Raw genomic sequence first — 19,131 nt, forward strand, 5'->3', positions numbered from 1 at the left:
TGATCCAGAATTAGTCTCTAGACAGCAGTCATTAACTATTCCACAATGGAAGCCAAAGGGCATTTTAATAAGACATTATAAAAGAACAGACAGAACAGGCTTAGGTTACAAGGTTGCTGAGAACAAAATGAATGTCACTGACCTCTATGTTCTTTAAGCAGACTTCACACAAGCATTGCATTATTTGTGCCCAAGCAAAGGAGCTGTGTTAACCAAGTACACCAGTCTCTGTGGCAGGCATCTGATAACTAAGGTGGGTATCCTTCAATCCACAGGCTGAAGTAACTCACAGTAGGGCACAAATAAATGGCTTCCAAGGATTAGAGTCCAGTTAGTCTCCACCAGACCATGCCCTCTCTCTTCTCCTTTACCACTGTCTCCCAGTAAAAGCAGCTCACAGAAAGGAAAATGGCCATATTACCATAGTAAATACTTTCTAATTTTCAGTACGGGCCCACAGGCATGCTACTCAATAAAGGATTACACATTTTGAAAAATTTCCTGAGTAAATACCAATGAATACCACCTGTCTACAGATAGATTTAAGCTAATAAGGATCCTATAACCAGAAAGTACTTATAAACTAAAATGAAACAAGGCAGAAATATACACAAAGACAATTATTTAAGACCTTTATTAACAGGTGCTTGCAGTTTGTTGACTTTTTTGAAAAAATCAAGCTGTAAACTTTTATTACAAATTAAAAATGAGGTTCTTAAAAATCTCAACTTGACCAGATATGAAACAATTTAAAAACCTTTAAAGGTGTATTGAGAAAAACCAGGCTTTTTTATTTTTTTTAAAAAACACGTTTGTCATTACCAAAAAGAGACGTCTTTAGGTAAAAATAATAAAAACCCCATGCTGCATAGATAATGCAGATAGTTCTAGTTATCTGGTCAACAGGCAAAAAGCAAGCACTTAAGGTCTTCAGCTCCAATCTTTTGTTCATTTCTTATTGCTGGAATTTCGTACTCATTTCTTCTTGTTGGATGACTAAACTGTAAAAGAAAAAAAGTTTTAAAATTATCTTGCGCGGTTCACTGCAATTTTCTTTTAGTACACCAAACTGCTCCAGATTCAAATAAGCTAAGTAGGGAAGGCATTAACAAATCTCACACTGTTTTATCTTAACACAGCAATTCATAACAGGGGTGGACCCTGCTGTGTAACAAGAATGGTTACTCCTAGGTTCTGGATGACCTTTTGACACTCAGAAAATAGTACAGAGGGGGAAAAAAGTATCAGTGGCTGAAAATAATAATTCTAGTGCCACATGCCTCCTAGAATCAAGTAAAAAGGGAATCCCTTGATTTTGGAATTGATGATACAATGCCAAAGTTGTCACTTTTCCCAAAGAGACCAACCATATTGGTCACTATCACCTAGGTTATTAATCCTAGTAGCTATCCCACTTATTTTTGAAAAATGAAAAATAATGCAATGTAATTAACATTACCTGTTATGGTAAGGTTAGCAAGACTTTCCTCTGCTTACTGGCAAAATCATCCAAAAAGGTTGACAAAAGGCTCTCACATCAGGATACAATGTAAAGCTAGGCCTCCAAGTGTTAGTGAGCCGAAGTATGGCTCTGATACGCCCCGTTACCAAAATGGGACATTCAGTTCATGTTATGATTAGTTTGGGTAGAGGATATTGTATGTTTAAGTGGCTTACCTTACCTGATGAACTGGGTTCTTTCCTCTTTCATTAACGGACACCACTCATGACTGCTCAGAGGCCAGAAGGCTATCTACGCTTACTTACCCGGATGATGGTAGAGATGGTAAGCCGGCATTTACTCAGCCCCGCCCTGCTCAGCCTCGGGAGCGGACGAATTCTCAGCTGGTGGATCGGCTGCTTTTGTCTCTTTGCCATCTTGTGGTTTAGGGTTTTCTGGGCGTCTGCGTCGGTAATTGAAGTTGCGGCGGTACCGACGTTGAGGTGGCTGCTGACCTTGGGTCTCATCTCCTTGATTTTCCTTATCTTCTTCATTGCCGTCCTCTCTGGGCTGTCTTTGGCGAGGAGGGCCCCTGGAATGAACATTGTGCAAACTTGCAATGATAAAACCTTCTTTCTTTAACCTAGCCACCAGTATTAACACATCTGGCCTTTCTGTTTATCAAGTGGTCTGCAGGCAATTTAGCAAAATCAAAAGAGCAAATTTGGCTTTTATTTCACAAATTGAGTATGACTTGGGAAAAGGATTTGGAAGTATAAACTGGAAGATGAACGCTTAAAACTGGTTTTAATAGTCTCGTAAGCTTTTACCCATAGTATAATCTATTACAAAGTTAGCCATGAAAGGACTAAAGGTGGTACAACACTACCAACACCTTGATGTCCTTTAAAAACATGGGCTTTAAGGTAACCAGGTTTGGGAACAAGTGCTAACTATCCTTTACAGATGAACACTTGCTAAAAATGCAGGAAGTCAAAACCAAAGAAGAGATGCTCTCTTCATAGAAATGAAAGTACACAACAACCATTAGTCACTGGGAAAGGCAAATCAAACCCACTTCATACCCACTAGGATAGTCATAATCCAAAGGCTGAAAAATAACCATGTTGGGGAGGATGTGAAGAAACAAACCCTCAATACATTGCTGCTGGGAATATAAAATGGTGCAGCAGCTTTGCAAAACAGCTTGGCAACAAATGTCAAAGAGTTACTATATGACCCAGCGGTTCTACTCCTGGGTCTATAGCCAAAACAGTGTCCATTATGTGATTACTGTATTATTCACAACAAAAAAAGAAACCCAAATGCCCATCAACTGGTTAATGAAGAACAAAATGTGATATTCATACAATAGAACATGACTTGGTCATAAAAAGAAATCAAGTGCCGGTACATGCAACATGGATGACCTTAAAAATATGTGAATTGAAAGCCAGACACAGAAATACCCGAAATAGGCAAATCCAGAGACAGGGAAAGCACATTAGTGGTAGCCAAGGGCTGGGGCAGAGGGGAATGGAGAGTGACTATTAATGAATACAGAACTTTGGGGGTGGCGGACTGGTGGGAGCGTGGCGGTGATGAAAATGTCTGGAATTAGACGGTGGTAATGGCTGCGTGACTTTGTGAATATACTAAATACCAGTCAGTTGCATGCTTTAAATGAACACCAAGATTAATAACATCCTTCTATACCATAAATATTATAGGTCAAAATAAGCTCTAATTTCCTATTTAGATCCGTACATTCTATTTTTCACCTCTAACCCCTCCAATCTCCCACCTACCTCTCCCAATCCCACCCCCCACCCCTTCTCCTGAAACCGTTTCCCCACATTTTGTGAACTCATGACCAGTCTTCGGCAAAACTGCCCTGTCTTTCCCCGTAGCCTTCAGGTGGTGGCTGTCCCACCCCTATCCCTGCGGCTTCTAAAGTGAATTCTAAAGCCCCAAGCTCTCGAATCTTAGGTTACGCCATAGTCCATTTACTACACTTTTCCTGTTGTAATTATCATGACAGTCCCAAATAATATGGGCTTTCAGATTCTTTACTTCCCATCCAATTCTTGTTTGCTACCTAGGTTTTCTTAACTTCAAGCATTCCACTCTCTAATCACCCCTTACTTATTTTCCCGGTTTATTCCAGGTGTCTTGTTCTCGCACTCTATTTCCACTAGGACCTATAATCCAATGATCCCATCACTCATTCTGTCACTTACTCTTCCTTAACCTGTTTCTCCCCTCTTTCTCCAAGTATAAAGCCCACCATTAATCACTACAACCAATCTCAAACTCAGTCATCTTTGGGTAGACAAATGCTGAACAAATCTAACTCTATGCCTAATCTGAGGCTGGGGCTCAAAATGGCTGGAAAAGTACAACCATGTTGGGTGGACCCACTTTAAATTTGTAAACACTATTATTTGATTTCCCCTATTTCTCTTCTAGAGATAATTTCACATCTTTGTCCCAAACTCCCCAAACCTCTCTCACCCCTCTCTCCTTCTGACTTCACTAACATACCGGGGCCCATATACTCTGGCTTCTTACACATGCAATGCCCATGGTTTCTAGCAAAAGACTAACCCACTATTTGTGGACCAAATCCTATCCTAACTGAAGACAGTTCTAGCAGTTACTTCCCTGACAACTGTCCTCTTTTACTATATTTTCCAGCCTACAAATATGCTCTTATTTCTCAAACAAAAAAATCCTTTCTTGACGACACATTTCCCTTTATTGCCACCTCACCTGTCTCCTTCTCAGCAAAACTCCTGCTATATTGGTCTCAGATTTCTTACAATTTGCTCTTGGATCTACATCAATCAGAACTGCACCCCATGGATTATAAGTGGCATGTGTCATCTACTACTCATTTGAACAAAAAATTCCTGGCTAAATAGTTTGGAAAGCCCTGCGTTCCTTGATACTTTAAGGCAAATCAATCTATCTACCTTATCTATCTATCTCACCATAGCAATTATCTGACACTGTAATACTAGTCTATTCATTCAAATGAGACCATTTAGTCTAACTTAAACCAAAAGGCAAACAGTAAAACAGAAGCACTTGACAATAAAAATTCATATGCTATTTTAAAGAACACCAATGAAACTAGGTAGAAAATTTAAGCAGCTCTACAATGTAAGAAAAAGTAGACCGAGGATTCTGCTCTTGGAATTTAAATGGATAGACTGCCATGAAAGCCTATTTTAGACCATTTATCACTATCACAGATAAACATTATCACTATTTTAAAACATATTGTGATTATTTGTAGTATTTCAACAAGGTAACTATGTCTAGGTTGAAAATAGTATACTACCTGTTAGTCTTAGGGATCACATCTGGAGACTCAATGCTCTAAGACCCTTAAAAGAAATAACTGCTACACCAGTCGATCCTAACATCGTGGGACTGGGAACACTGCCTCAGTGTGCTACATATATGTATAAACGTGTCTGGCTCATGGAGCTCTTCCCTAATTACTCTATACTCTAATATTTAAATACCCTCTGTTAAAAAGATATGCTTACCTTTTACCTTTCTCCCTCCCAATGAACCAGGTTTTAAAGTTATAATACAATGCAGTTTAAACTACTATTTTCTTACCTGTTAAAGGACAGAACATGTGAAATTCCATACCCTCATTAGAGAAAAACAACAACAAAACCAACTGCATAAAGTAGACCACATCTATAAAGGTGTTTTTAACCAGTGCCAGCAAAGATGCAAAGAACACATTCTCAAAGATAACTGACTTCAGGTTCATCTCTTAGGTATCTGATGAAAGAAAATGTGAGGTGTTAACAGATAAACGACTGAAAAAGCCTGCAGAAGAAGCATGATGCTGCTGAGTCCTAATACATGCTTGAGAAATTTTAAAATACAAACCATACCTGCGGAATCGTGGTCTATAACCCCGATACATATTCTGTCTCACTGGTCTACCTTGTTCTCCTGCACCCTGGTTGTCAGCACCCTGAAAAGGCAATGGAAATCAAGCCAATATGGACCAGTAAAAACCCAACCAGACAGAAGTCTGAATACCACGGCAGTTAAAAATAAATAAAATCACATTTACCTCCATCACTTCTCCCTGCACAGGAGGGTTGGAATACTGTGGTCGACGCCCATAGGGTCTCCGCATGTAGTAAGGTGGGAACCTTCGCCTGCGGTAGGGCCGGCGCTGTTGGGCCTGGCCTTCAGGAGCACTCTCCGATCCCTCATTCTTTTCCCCACTCTCACTATTCTGGTAATTCTGCTGGTAATTGCGTGGAGGACCCCTGCGACGTGGATAGCGTCTATAATGGTTACGGTCTGCTGCATATTTACTGCCTTGTACTGGAACTCCACCAGGGCCTGTAACATTTGCTGCCTCCGCACCCTACAAAAGCCATCATATATTGATAGTGACAATGGAATTAAGTACACTTAACAAAACTTACACAAAGCAAATAAAAAAGGGTCTCTGTGGCCAGGGGTGCATAGAAATGATTAAATATTAGTTCCTCACTGTTCTGAAGAGATAGCCCTCTAACTGCAGCCAGCACATTAGGATTGATGCACCTGTGTTCAAGTGGTCACCTGACCCATCCATCCACATTAGAGCCACCATCCTAATGGATGAGATCTCCAAAATATTTCCATACTGAAGTCAAACCTTTACACAAAAAGCATCCTCACCTTTTCTCCTTCAACAACATCAAACTCCACAGTCTCTCCATCTCCTACACTGCGAAGGTACTTCCTGGGGTTATTCTTCTTTATGGCAGTCTAGTAATATCACATTCCAAAAATAGATTAACAGGGGAGAATAATGTGCTTTTTCATTTAAAATGTACCAGAGTCAACAATATTTTAGCTTGGATATACACTTAAAATTAGCTTTAAATAAGACCAAACCATCAATAAATTTAGGAAAACAGGGACCAATGCTACCCCCAACCTCAACCAAAATACTCCAACCTTACAAGGCCCCAGCATTTTACCACTATTTTCCAAACTAAAACAAGTAATTTAACACTCAAGACAGACACTATATATATATTTTAAAATGCTTTTTGCAAAAGCATTATATGTAGCTTTGAACAAAATGAGGATATCCATCTATCCCCAAAGACTGCACTTAATAGTAGAAGCTAGCCCCACACAGGGCCAGTTTAGATGACAGGCGAGTTTAGTTTTGCATGCTTCAAAGTTGACCAAACCAACTTTGTCCCTGTGTTACCGTATCAAACTCAATTACAAATGTCAACCAAAATCCCTTCCAACCTGACTGTGGTAATACTTCGATGGAAATGCAATTCACATGAATTAACTATGCCACTTTTAATATTCCGACTGCCTGGGACAGTTGGTTATTACCTCCCCAGAATACATTAAATCTCACATTGTTACTTGTTCTCCAGACTTCTACGACAAAGTTAAAGGGGAAGAATAATATCTCACGTTTGTAGTACTTCCATAAAGTTCTTCTGCACATTACCCACTCAATCTCATTATGACAGATGGTGTGAGGCATTATTATTCCTCTTTCAAGGTAATAAACAGGCTTTAAAAAGTTAGGTGACTTGCCCAAGGTCACACAGCTAATAAGTGGCAGAGTATGGACTTTTCTAAATCCAGGTCTTGGGACTCCAAATCCCATGTTCATTCTACTACATCACAGCGGTATCCATTACAGGATCACTCATGCATTTCCATTCCAGAGGAGGCAGGACAACCAACAAATCTGAAGCCAATTAAGCTAAGTTGCCCAGAACTGCAGTCTCCTTGATACACCACCAAGACCTGAGCAGCCAAAGTCCTAAGAAACAACTAAATGTTGAAACCACCTCCAAAATAAAGAGGAAAGCATATTGGTGACACCTTGTGGGTTGGTACAAGCGGGTGATATGCATTCAGCCAAATAATTAATTTCATCTGTCATCTAAACTGTCACAAAGTTTTCATACCTTTCATATAACTCAATTATCTGCAGTCATAGGGGATAGCACAAGTATGGGTAATTAAAATCCCAAACTCTTATTTTGGTCAGCATTTTCAACGCCCTCCCCAATCTTCCCAAACCCTTTACTGTTGCTGATGGGCAGCAAGACTGGCAAGCTTGCTGTCTCTTGTACCTAATTCTGCAAATTCCTTTGAACATGCAAAAGGGAAGTAAGGAACAGATTAAGTGTTGGTATTCAATTTTATAAAATAAATATTTGTCTTAATATAACACCTTGCCTGAGCAGTCCTATATTTGTTTAGAATTTAAAAGTTTCCATGCTTATGTTTGACCCAGTGATTACTGGACAGGGCTTCTGATGTATCTAGAAATTGATCTGGCTCCCCCCTTGATTGCCACTGAGTGCTGTACAGGGCACTTCAGAGAACTACAAAACACCAACCTAAGACAGCCTTTCCTATGAAGTATGCTGACAGCCAAGCTCATACCTCCCTGAATAAAGGCATGTGTAGACTGACTTTGTCTTTTGATGTCTACATTACAGTATAGTGGTTAAAAAGTTCTTAGAGTGATTTTCAATACAAGTTGACAATATTTCAACAGTCTTAGTTAAAAAAAAACAAAACAAAAACAAAAACTGCAGAGTACACAAAAGTACATATTTATAAACATTTTTCCTACCCACTGCATTCCTATGAGGATAATTAAGTCCAGTGGGGCCTATGATATACTTAAGGTTGAAATATTAGTGTTCATTTGGCAGTGGCTTACTTTAACAATAAACTCCTTAATGTTTAAGCATTTTCCAAAATATTTTCCTTAAATGGTACTTGTGGGGGAAGTTTAGCATGTGGCACCTATCCTGTTATAACAGAAGGACCTATGCTACGTTTGCCAGTTTTTCAACATTCATTTCAAATTAATATATTTTGCAACTTTGGCCGATTTCTCCCAGGATTACTGTTATTTGTCCTTACCATAGCGGTAATTCTAACAGCATCTTGTCAAAGTTTCTGTATACCTATAGCAATGGTATTAGTTCAAGTTTAGATTAATGGAGGTTTTCAGTTCATCTGAAATTAGGTTTCAAAATTTAGTGTAACAAGTAGAGCAGATTCAACATTTAAAAAAGCTATAGCCATTAACAAAATACCAATGTGAAACACCTATTTTAATTAAGTAAACTGCCAACATAATGTTTCAATGTACACATTTAAGCTGTACTACCCCTCTTCCTGTGGGAACTAAATTGTTTGGTGACTGGACTTAACCTTTTTGCAAGAAACAGTAGTTGACAAGATATCCACCCTTTTCTTCCCACAAGCCTTGAGCCAGAAGGGTAAATACCCACACGAGCACTCACCTGGTGTACAAATACATCTTCCTTGGTGTCATTCCTATAAGACAGAACCAAGTTGAACAAGTTATAAAATTGAACACTACATTTCATGTTGCCAAAGATTAAGAATACACTTGGTCCTTTCTGCACTCCCCTCCCCTTTTTAGAGACTTTCTCGGCTGCCAACCAGCCATTAGGAAATTAAGAAACAAAACAAAAACACAACCAGTAAGCCACGATGGTTTTGCTAATAACTCTCACCATCTACCTTAGAAGGATTAAAGACTAATAAAGTGTGACCTACTAAGCTATTAAGAGGATAGAAGTGACTAGCAACATACATTCTGTCACTCCTCATCCTACTGAACAGCGTTCCTGCACAACCCACTCCTACCTCTAAGAGCACGGTTACTAACTCAAGTAGGAGAGATCATGAACATATTCTCTTCCATTAATTACTAGCTTCCTACTTTCTCACTTCATCCTCAATCATTTCCTTTTTACCATTTCCAATTCCCAACTTTCCTTGAGGATCATAAAGATGACCACAGAATGTACAATACCAGGAATGAGCCCTAAATGTAAACTATGGACTTTGAATGATAATGATGCGTCTGTGTAGATTTATCGATTGTAACAAATGTATCCCTTTGGTACAGTATAGTGGGGGAAGTCATGGGTGCAATGTGTAGGCCTGGGGTACATGGGAACTATGTATTTTCTGCTCAACTTAGCCATGAACCTAAGCTGCTCTTAAAAATAAAGTACTGATTAAAATAGAGGGACAAGATCACAATGAAGTACAAATACGAACACCACCAATACTGACATCATTCACACGGCAAGCATTGTTTATGCTGGAGAACTAAGGAGGTGAAGATGAATGAAACTTATTACTAGCACACACGACCCCCTTTTTCACTTCATATGACACCATTTGACACCAATCTTTAGTCTGTTCCTAAACAAATATGGTTGAAATATTTGCTTCAGGACTTTACAAGTAGCTATTAAAGGAGGCAACATTTGCCCTAAGTCTTAAAGGAGTTTACTGGAAAATGAGAAAGATGTTCCAGGTGGAGAGGTCATGGACATGGGTAAAACCAACAATGAGCAAATTAAGTGCAAATTGGGTTCAACCTAGAATATGGCTAGGGCTGTGGCTATGTGGAAGGGTGAATATGGGCTAAATCATCATGTAGGTAGAGAAGCCAGTAAACGCTTTTATGTAGTGGACATATAAATTATGAGATAAATTAGAACACGATAAATTATTAGGTGTTAAAAAATGGTTGCTATTACGGAAAGTTTGAAGCCAAAAGGAGACCTGTTAGTTATCAAAGCTACACCAGAAGTCCAGACTAGGACTGACGGAGGCCTGGACTAAGGGGCTGTGTATGAGGGAGTAGACTTGAGATATCGTTCTTGAATTAATATGGGAAAAACTCTGTGGATGAATGGAGGCTAGAAGTCAGGGGCCAGTGGTGAATGATCTGAATTTTTAGCTTAGAGACTGGAGGTCAGGGTGATGATACTATGAACAAAAAGAAGCACTGGAGGAGCAACAACATTTCTAGACCTTTATTGATTTACCCTACCCTATTGTCAGTAGGTCAGAGTTGAGAAAGGACTCAATAGTAGTTCTAGTGTTTAATGACAAAAGGAACAAAGGTTACAATGAACTAGCCTGACTGGTTTACTGACTGTTGGCTCCTTGCTGATCCATGGAGCAATGTATGCACCAAAGAATCCATATAGCTTGGATTATCATAACATGAGGACATTCAATTTACGGAAACAGGATCGATCACACACACACACTCACACAGAGAGACAGAGAGAGAGAGAGCGAGAGCGAGAGCAAGAGAGCGAGCGAGCTACACGACGACTGAATTTCAAGCTCTAAGGCTGTTCCAAAGACAGGGGGTACTACTTCCATTAAAGGGAGTGAAGGGTGTAAGACTTGCCAGATGACTAGGTAAAGGATATTTGGTACTGGACTTTCATGTGTAAATTAACTGAGTTCTGAATATAGTATTTTACAGTTTCAATATGCATTATAATTTCCTAAAAGATGCAGCTTTCAAGAGAGGGATTTTTCATTACTGACAATAATGTTACCCATGTATCTGGGTAGCCAATACAATATTTTTTCTAATGTAGTTGCAAATAGACATTCACAGATGGAAAATATTATACACCACAATAAAAAGAAGTAAAAGCAGTTATCTACGAATTTTACTTCAGGGTTGTAAAAGGAGTATTAAAAAAATTCACCAAAACTACTTTTCCAGTCAGGACAATCTTAAAGATAGTACAAGACAAGTAGTACACACAAGATAAATCATCTCTTGGAAAACAGATTAGGGAGAGGTTTTCTGGGTACAGAGCTATGTGGAAACCAATATATGTTCACTAATGATGTCATGCCAGACAAGGTGATACTCATTTATTCTGTTGTCACTAAACCAGTCTATAAGAAAATATATCATGGTCAAAAGATATATAGATTTTAGGGGACTTCCCTGGTGGAGCAGTGGTTAAGAATCCGCCTGCCAATGCAGGGGACATGGGTTCAAGCCCTGGTCTGGGAAGATCCCACATGCTGCGGAGTAACTAAGCCCATGCACCACAACTACTGAGCCTGAGCTCTAGAGCCTGCGAGCCACAGCGACTGAAGCCCGCAAGCCTAAAGCCCATGCTCCGCAACAAGAGAAGCCACAGCAATGAGAAGCCCATGCACCGCAACAAAGAGTAGCCCCCGCTTGCCACAACTAGAGAAAGTCTGTGCGCAGCAATGAAGAACCAATGCAGCCAAAAAAAAAAAAGTATGTAGATTTTAGGGAAAAACTTGACAGATCAAAAAATGTAGTTTTAGCCAAGCCATTATACTACAGTATGGATGCAATAAATCAATCTAGTTGCAACTTGTTAAAGGACTACCAAGAAGTTCAAGGCACTACCAATAGGAAACCTGATTTTTACTCCTCATTCTACTATTAACAGCTGTGTAGCCTTGGAAAGCTGCCCCCTGCTAACTGGATCTTTTTCTTCACCCACAAAAGGGGAAAAGCTTAGACACCTAACAGCTTACACTGCAGAGGGTTTACGTTCCAGATGCTGTGCCAAGCGCTTTAACTCTTTAGATCATACCAATCCCAAGGTAGGTGCTTTTATATTAACCCCCCATTCTACAAATTAGGAAAATGAAGTATGCGGTCATCTGCTTAGAGTGGTAGAATTTGATTCCACAGGCCCTGGGCTTTATCATGTTGAAAACTCAAAAAGGATCAGTTTGGAAATCTTTACATGTTTCAGCTGTAGAAGCAGATAACAGCATATGGTTTCTCCAATTCTGGGAGAGAACAACAATGAATAACAAGCATCCCTACATCCTTACCTGTAGTACACAAAGTTATTCGTATAATTAGACCAGGGTTCTGCTGCATATTGCCCCCTCACTTCCCTCAACACTTAAAAAATGTAAAAACCATTCTTTGCTCACCAGCCAGATAAAACCAGTTCTGAGAGGGTTTCTTGACTCCTGATCTACAGTAATACTGGAAAAAAGGCATGTCATGGCTACTAGAGATCTTACTGAAGAGGGAAAAGCAGCAATTAAAGATGACCAGAATGGCTCATCAAGAAGCATGTTTTAACCTTTAGCTATTTATTAATGCAATGAGGAGAGAATGGAGGCATCACCAGCACTGCCTCTTACCTCCTGAGAACCAAGAGGCATACTTCTGCCTTTACCATACTTTACCGAGGGTGGAAGGTTAGACACAAGCCAAAGTATGAGCTCCAACCCCATGGAGCCAAGTCACTGAAAACAGAGGCTGCCATTCTTCTGTCTAGCACTCAGCATACTACAGGAACATGGTAGGTGCTCAATTTTAAAGTATCTACTGAGTGTCTACTATTCATTAACATTAGCCAGCTCTAATCTACCAGAAGCCACTGGGCTGATGATGAAAGGACAGCAAGCCCAAAGGCCTCATTCAATTCTTTAATACCGTTGGGTATTTATTTGTGCTAGTTAGCTATCTGGGCATTGTGCTAAGCACAAGAAATAAAAATAAGATGTGGCCTATCCTCAAGGATTTCTATCTAGAAGGCCACCACTATTCAATCTAAGGCAGCAGCTGAATTACCAAATGTGGTTTTCTACATGTTATAGTATGTTAAGTCATACTAATCAGAGAGGAAGGAGGAGAGAGGGGCAAGGTGGGATATAGAACACAATGGTTAAGAGCTCCTAACCAGAACCACTGGAGCCAAGGTTGGAATCCTGGCTATCCCCATTACTAACTACATAATCTTGGGCAAAGTACCTTATTTGTGAAGCCAAACATCTAAGTTTGTTTTCTAGTAGCCATAATAAAAAGTAAAGACAAGTAAAACTAATTTGATCATTTCAACATACATGGTCAACATAAAACACTGAAAGTATCTTACATTCAGTTTCTCAGATGCTTAATAGCCACATGTACCTACTACTGTATTGGACAGCATAGACTTACAGTATTCCAACAGTGTCATTCCATGTATCACACACCAGTCCTCCCATTCTCCTGCAGTCAAGTGTACTCTTTTTGCTGTATTCTTCTACTCCGCCTCTTCGTATTAATAGATCATTATTTACTACTGAAAAAATTTTTAATGAAAACATACTTTTCTCACCTATCTAGAAATATAACATTGTTCTTATTCAGCAAATAACCCAGCAGTGACTTCAAGGAAAAAGAAATCACACAGATAGCAAGAGACTTTAGAAAAAAAGGGGATACCATTTTAAGTTGAGAATGCCAAAGAAAAAGAAATCCTGCAGGGATCTAAAGAAAATGGAAGTCTCTTCAAAGTTCCTAATGTAGGACAATGAAGGTATGTCTTTTTATGCCTCCACCCCCTTCCACCCCGCCCCATCCCTCCCTTAGCACACCACCAAATCTTCAAGCCTTCCCTAGTGCCACAACATTTACTCATTTAGGTTACAGACTACCTATGATTTCTTGGTTCTTACTGTGCGATCAAGTTATGATCAGTTTGACTTTAACAGCCCAAGAGACTTGGCAATCATCTTTCCACAGGTCTATAAAGTTAAAATTAACAGGGTTTGTAGGGTCACAGACTGTTGTATATTTTTCTCTTTTTTAACAACACTTATAAAAAGGCAAAACCTGTTCTTGGTTCACAGACCATATAAAACCAGAATGAGTTTAAAGATAAAGATCTAATACTCTCTTTTAATTCCTTAACTGCCTCCCAATATTAGGTATTAAGCAAATCCTTTACTTCCTAAAGACAATCTGCATGCTGAACTAGAACTATATTATAGCAATCCCTAACTATATGAAACAGGCAGTGAAAAGGAGAAAGCTTTTCAAATCTGGGGAACTAGTAGCATACAGCTCTAGTGACAAGCTAAGATCATTTAAGAAGAACCTTTCAATGGCAAAGAATAACTTCTGCCCCCATTACCTGTAGAAAATGTAGACCATGTAGAAACAACCAAACTGAAGACGACTAGGGTCTGTTTTCATAGACAGCAATAACAGGAGTTAGCGCACACAAAGTCCACTGTCAGAAAAGAGAGTTCAAATCCTAGCTCTGCCACTTAGCAGCTACACTTCTGGGGCAAGTTTACTCAACCTCTGTGTTTCAGGATAGTACCTATTACCTGAAAGGTTGGATTAAATCCATTAGCTGATTTTAACCATTTACTATAGTTTCTAGCATAAATACTTGATAAACATTAGCTACTCTTATCACCACCATAATGAAGGATCAGTTATATACACATGGAATCCCCAATAGGTAGGGCCCCCGCAAAGGGAGACTAAACCTGACAGCCATGACTAAGTATTTTTTCTAAGGAGGGACAGCTAAGCCCTTCCCTGTCTTGGTTTATTAAACATCATCCTAGACCATGGGTAAAAAGTAATACACATAAATGCATATAGGAAGGGAAGTCAAACAACAGGAGAGAACTAAGCCTGATAGACTGTCGTAAAAAGAGAATGCATGCCTCATTTACAGGCCGTAATACTCACGACCAGCTGATTTTCATTTCCATGGAACTAAAGACCCCAAAGCTAAAATACAGCTCTTAAAAAAAGAAGATACTCTGATCAGGTAGGCCACCAGTTTGTGATCTCTTCTCTGTTTGATTCTTTTTGCTCCAAATACCTTGCCCAACCCTTACAATTCAGCTTTTTAAGTACTCTGGATAACAGAAAAGTATTCCTATTCTGGTCACTATAAAAAGATGCATGTCCGATTGAAAAATAAATTGTTACTGATTCATGCCAATCTTTCATAAGTTTGGTGAGCACAGATTAATCCTCAACACCTGGAAGCAAAAGAGAACATCAAGTTTCTAGGTTTAAAAGCAGAGAATCAAACCCTGAAACCACTGACCCCGTGGCATCCTTCTAATGCCATCTTCAATAGTCTTGAGTGAAGTTTATCATAAAATGAAAAGTAATTTTGGGGGGTTAATAAACGCCTCCAGTCACATAATCCAATTATCTTTTGCAGACGCAGCACACAAAGGAATAACAATGAATTCCTAGACTACATAGCCTAACAAAATAAAACCAACATTTTTGCTGTGTTAAAATCTTTATACTCTTATTTAGCACCTTTCGTACAACGAAACCCTTTAAAAAATAATTCTAACAAGGCTATAACAATTATCGCAGGCAATAACACAGACTGAAATACATGTTTACAATAAAAATACATTTCTTTAAAGGAAAATTTTACATTAAAAATGTATCTTAATTATAAACACTTTAAGAACCTAAAATATAAAATTCATAGAATTCTGAGGTTAAAATTAGAGCTACACCAATCATCCCCAACACTACATCCTCTAATTTACACAGAAACAGTACACATGTGTGACACACACTCTCTCTCTCTCAGGAGAGCCAAGCGCCTCCAGCCCCGAACCACCTGCTAGCTTCCAGAACTATACTTCTTTAAGACATACATTTTCCCTTAAGTAAGGTAAACCTCTCCTGAACTTACCTGCTGTTAGGTTTTACAGTGTCTTGTTCAAGTCTCTGAATCATTCATTGAAACGACCAGTCTTAGAAATGTAAAGCACATCTGAACCAGTTAGTGTGACAAAATACTTGCAGTTAAGACAGTCCAAACAAAGCATCATCAAATGCCAACTTACATTTAACCTGCCCTGTATGATAGCCAAATGAGTTGACTGCAAGTCAGAACAGAGAGATTCAAGGAATGGTATCTCACAGAATAAAAATTTAGAGTATATGAGGAACTACTTTTATCTTGGATTATCAACTGTTCACTTGAAAAATATCATAACCTAAGTCCACTTAACAAATGCAGCAAAACAAAAAACATATTTCTAAAGCAAACTACTTAAAAGCCTGCAAATTACAGTCCCTCTTAATGTGCACACCAGTGATATCCTATCACATTGGGTCAAAGGTCAAAAGCAGTGTCTCTCAAGGTAAGGCCCACAAGCCATAATCACCTGGAATTCTCCTTAAAAATGTACCCCAGACCCAATGAATCCAAGCTGGGAAGGAAGATTTCAGGAATGTTCATTTTTACCCTTCCAAGGTAAGCACACTTAAATTTGAAAACCACTGGTTTAAGGGTGAGGCCAATAAGGAGGCTCAGAGTAAGACTGAAATACTAATGGAAATGCTAACAAATTCAGAGATCACCTAAAAAGTGATCAAATACTGGCATCAAAGCATTCCCTTCCTTCCTTCCTCACTAGCAGCCCATTATCAAAAAACTGATGAAAAAAATGTGGCCTTGGCCTGTCCCAAAGGCAGTCTGTAAAATTCCTAAAGATTTTGGAAGAGACAAAATGTTTCCCCACAACTGCAAACGTGGAAAACTGACCATCAAATGCTTACAATCTCTTCTGCTCTGAACGCTTCCACAATACCTTATGGTTGAGTAACTAACGGTTTTTCACCAGCCAGTTGTGTCTAAGCTTAATCTTGACCATTTGGCTTCCTTCAGTAGTGCCCATTTCAGAAACATCTGGTGTTACTTCTTATTCTTAAGTTCTTTCAAACGTCTAGTGTAAGTAAGGATGTAAGACAGAAAATGCTGAGATGACTGTATCATACCTGTAAGGCCAATATTGCTGTTAGCGTGCACAGTGCTCTACACCCCTGTAACTGCACTACTTGCCTTGGCAGCCATCTTGGATATGAAGCCTGGCTGACAAGGAGACCATGAAGAGCACTGTGAGTAAAGTGCCCTTGTTACCATCACTATAGCTACAAACAACTCTAAGGATTAATCCTAAAGATGCAGTTTGTAGCTTTGCCTTCAAATACGAAAAATAATGTTACCGCGTACTAAGACCGCTCTAATAAGCTACAACCAAAGCTTTGGCAAGTACGATTTGGGGGCAAGGAAGTACGAGAAATAAAAATTGAGGAAAGGAAACGGGCCATTCATTTTCTTCCAAATGTTACAGTATGAGCAAATAAAAACAACTGTTGTCAAAACAGCCCTAACGTGAAATTTATCAGAGGCATTGTAAAACAGCATATAGTGGGACACTAAACAAAGGAATTATAACCTTAGTCAAAACGACATACTTGCATTATCAAAGCACGTTGCCTCTAGAGGTTAACAAGTTGTAAATAACCTACATAATTAGTGGCTCACATTTTCAAATACCAATTTCAGTAACGTATAAAAGCATGACGAAGATAAAAATGTGGTGGGCCTGAGCCTAACGGAATTATACCAGATCTTAGCTCTTTCAGTTTACCGTAACTGGTAAGAGATGGCTCACTCCGCTTGCCTTTTAAATCGCTTTGTACCTTTCAAGTTAGCTTTAGATTAACATTTAGCTGCAAAACAAAGACAATCTCTAGATCCACTAATCCTTTCAAGTCACCAAGGAAAACAAAATCCCACTAACAATACACCAGAGGTGGCAACCTACACAAGCTCCAACAGTCCTAAGTCCGCAAAGCCTACAGATGGGGCAGAGCATGCAAGAGACAGCACGAGGATTCAGCGGCGGTCATCTCACCTGTTGATGAAACCATATCCGTTTCTTACATTGAACCATTTTACTGTTCCCAAAACCTTCGTTGCTGGAGGAAAAAAAAAAAAACCCACAATTACCAGACATCCTTTTTTTTTTTTTTTTAAACCGCCACGCATCAGCATCCGGTGGCTCCCGCGTTCCCCGGCGGCGGTCAGTGGCCACCTGACAGCCTTTCTCTCCAGGGCCCGCCGGCCAGCCGCGCGGTCCACGTGGGTGAGCCCACAGCTACGGAGGCCCGGGGCGCGGGCCCGAGCTGGGTGTGCGCGGGGACCGCGGGCGGCGGGCGCTGCGGCGAGCACGTGAGAAAAGGGAAGCCGCCCAGCCCACTCCGGCCTGCGTAGGCGGCGCGCCGCGCCCTCCGAGTACACGCGGAAAGGAGCGGGTGGGGGACGCAACAACGGCGTGCGGGCCCGAGCACACGCGGCCGGCGGGCGGGCAGGCGCCGAGGGGAGGGACCCCGCCGCACACGCGGTCGGCGGCGCGCGACCGCCCAGGGGGAGGGGCGCGCGGCCGCGCGGGGTCTGCAGGGGGCGCGGGAGGCGGCGCAGGCGCGCCTCGGGCACGCGGACCGGGCGGGCCGGCGTCCGCGAATGGGGGGGGCCTGGGGGAGGGGTGGCCGCGCGCCGCCGAGTCGGTCCCCGCCGGCCGCGCGCCCGCCGGCTCGTCCCGCTTCGGGTAACGGTTCCGCCGCCAAGCTTCTCTCCCGCCCCACACTCGTCCCCGTCCGGTCCTTACCGATGACCTTCTTGTCCCCGCCGGCAGGCGCCGCCGATGTGAGGCCGCCCGGGCCGCCGCTCCCTGCGCCGCTGCCCGTCGTGCCGGGCTTGGTGTCGGCAGCGCTGAGGGCGGGGGCGGCGGGGGGGGCGGCGGGCGGCTGCTGGGTCTCGGCCTCGCTGCTCATGGTTGCGGTGATGGTGACTGGGGCCGGCTGCGGCAGCTGCGGCTCCTCCCGGGATGTGATGGTAACTAGGCCGGCGGCGGCGGTGGGGCTGCACAGGGCTCTCTGGGGTCCGCTCTCCGCTCCCGCTACCGATCGAACTAGCGAGAATGGCGGGACGGGCGGGATAAGCCCGGCGATCGACCCGCCCCAAGGATCGTTCACTGGCCAGCAATGCTGTCAATCTCACCACCTGACCTCAACTCTTGACTTCTACTGGCTAATACTCTATCACTCCTCCACTGTCATTGGCCCTTAGGCAGCTAATTCGGCCGACCTGCAACCGTTCCTGCCTCCGCCGCCGCCACAGAGACCGGAACTAGAATTAGAGTCACCACGAGAACCATAGAGTACTCGAGAGGACGGGCAGAGA

General features: G+C 41.3%; 1 protein-coding gene across 3 annotated transcripts; it reads right to left on the reverse strand.

The window, feature by feature from the left end:
- Positions 1-615: 615 nt before the first annotated feature.
- Positions 616-19,048, reverse strand: YBX1 (Y-box binding protein 1). Of its 3 annotated transcripts, XM_027108887.1 has the most exons (8): positions 18,557-19,048; positions 17,804-17,867; positions 8,779-8,812; positions 6,149-6,238; positions 5,547-5,849; positions 5,362-5,444; positions 1,768-2,033; positions 616-1,001 (listed from the first exon to the last, which is right to left on the reverse strand). In XM_027108887.1, the coding sequence occupies exons 1-7, from the start codon at positions 18,720-18,722 to the stop codon at positions 1,799-1,801; spliced, it is 975 nt and encodes a 324-aa protein (XP_026964688.1). In that variant the 5' UTR covers positions 18,723-19,048; the 3' UTR covers positions 616-1,001; positions 1,768-1,798. The 3 variants fall into 3 exon arrangements, with proteins under 3 accessions (XP_026964688.1, XP_026964690.1, XP_026964689.1); XM_027108889.1 differs by lacking the exons at positions 17,804-17,867; positions 18,557-19,048 and adding an exon at positions 13,278-13,339; XM_027108888.1 differs by lacking the exon at positions 616-1,001 and having other exon boundaries at positions 1,762-2,033; positions 18,557-18,840.
- Between the last annotated feature and the right edge of the window lie 83 nt (positions 19,049-19,131).

This window comes from Aethalodelphis obliquidens, unplaced genomic scaffold (assembly GCF_003676395.1).
Source record: "Aethalodelphis obliquidens isolate GAN/ISIS:26980383/991018 unplaced genomic scaffold, ASM367639v1 scaffold9, whole genome shotgun sequence".
NCBI classification, from domain to species: domain Eukaryota; kingdom Metazoa; phylum Chordata; class Mammalia; order Artiodactyla; family Delphinidae; genus Aethalodelphis; species Aethalodelphis obliquidens.

Excerpts from the sequence above, each read along its gene's own strand:
- YBX1 (XM_027108887.1), bottom strand. The coding sequence starts at position 18,722 with ATGAGCAGCGAGGCCGAGACCCAGCAGCCGCCCGCCGCCCCCCCCGCC. Across the intron at positions 8,813-17,803 it reads GGATATGGTTTCATCAACAG|GAATGACACCAAGGAAGATG; the intron begins GTGAGATGACCG and ends TCTGTCTTATAG. Across the intron at positions 2,034-5,361 it reads TATAGACCACGATTCCGCAG|GGGCCCTCCTCGCCAAAGAC; the intron begins GTATGGTTTGTA and ends TGTTCATTCCAG.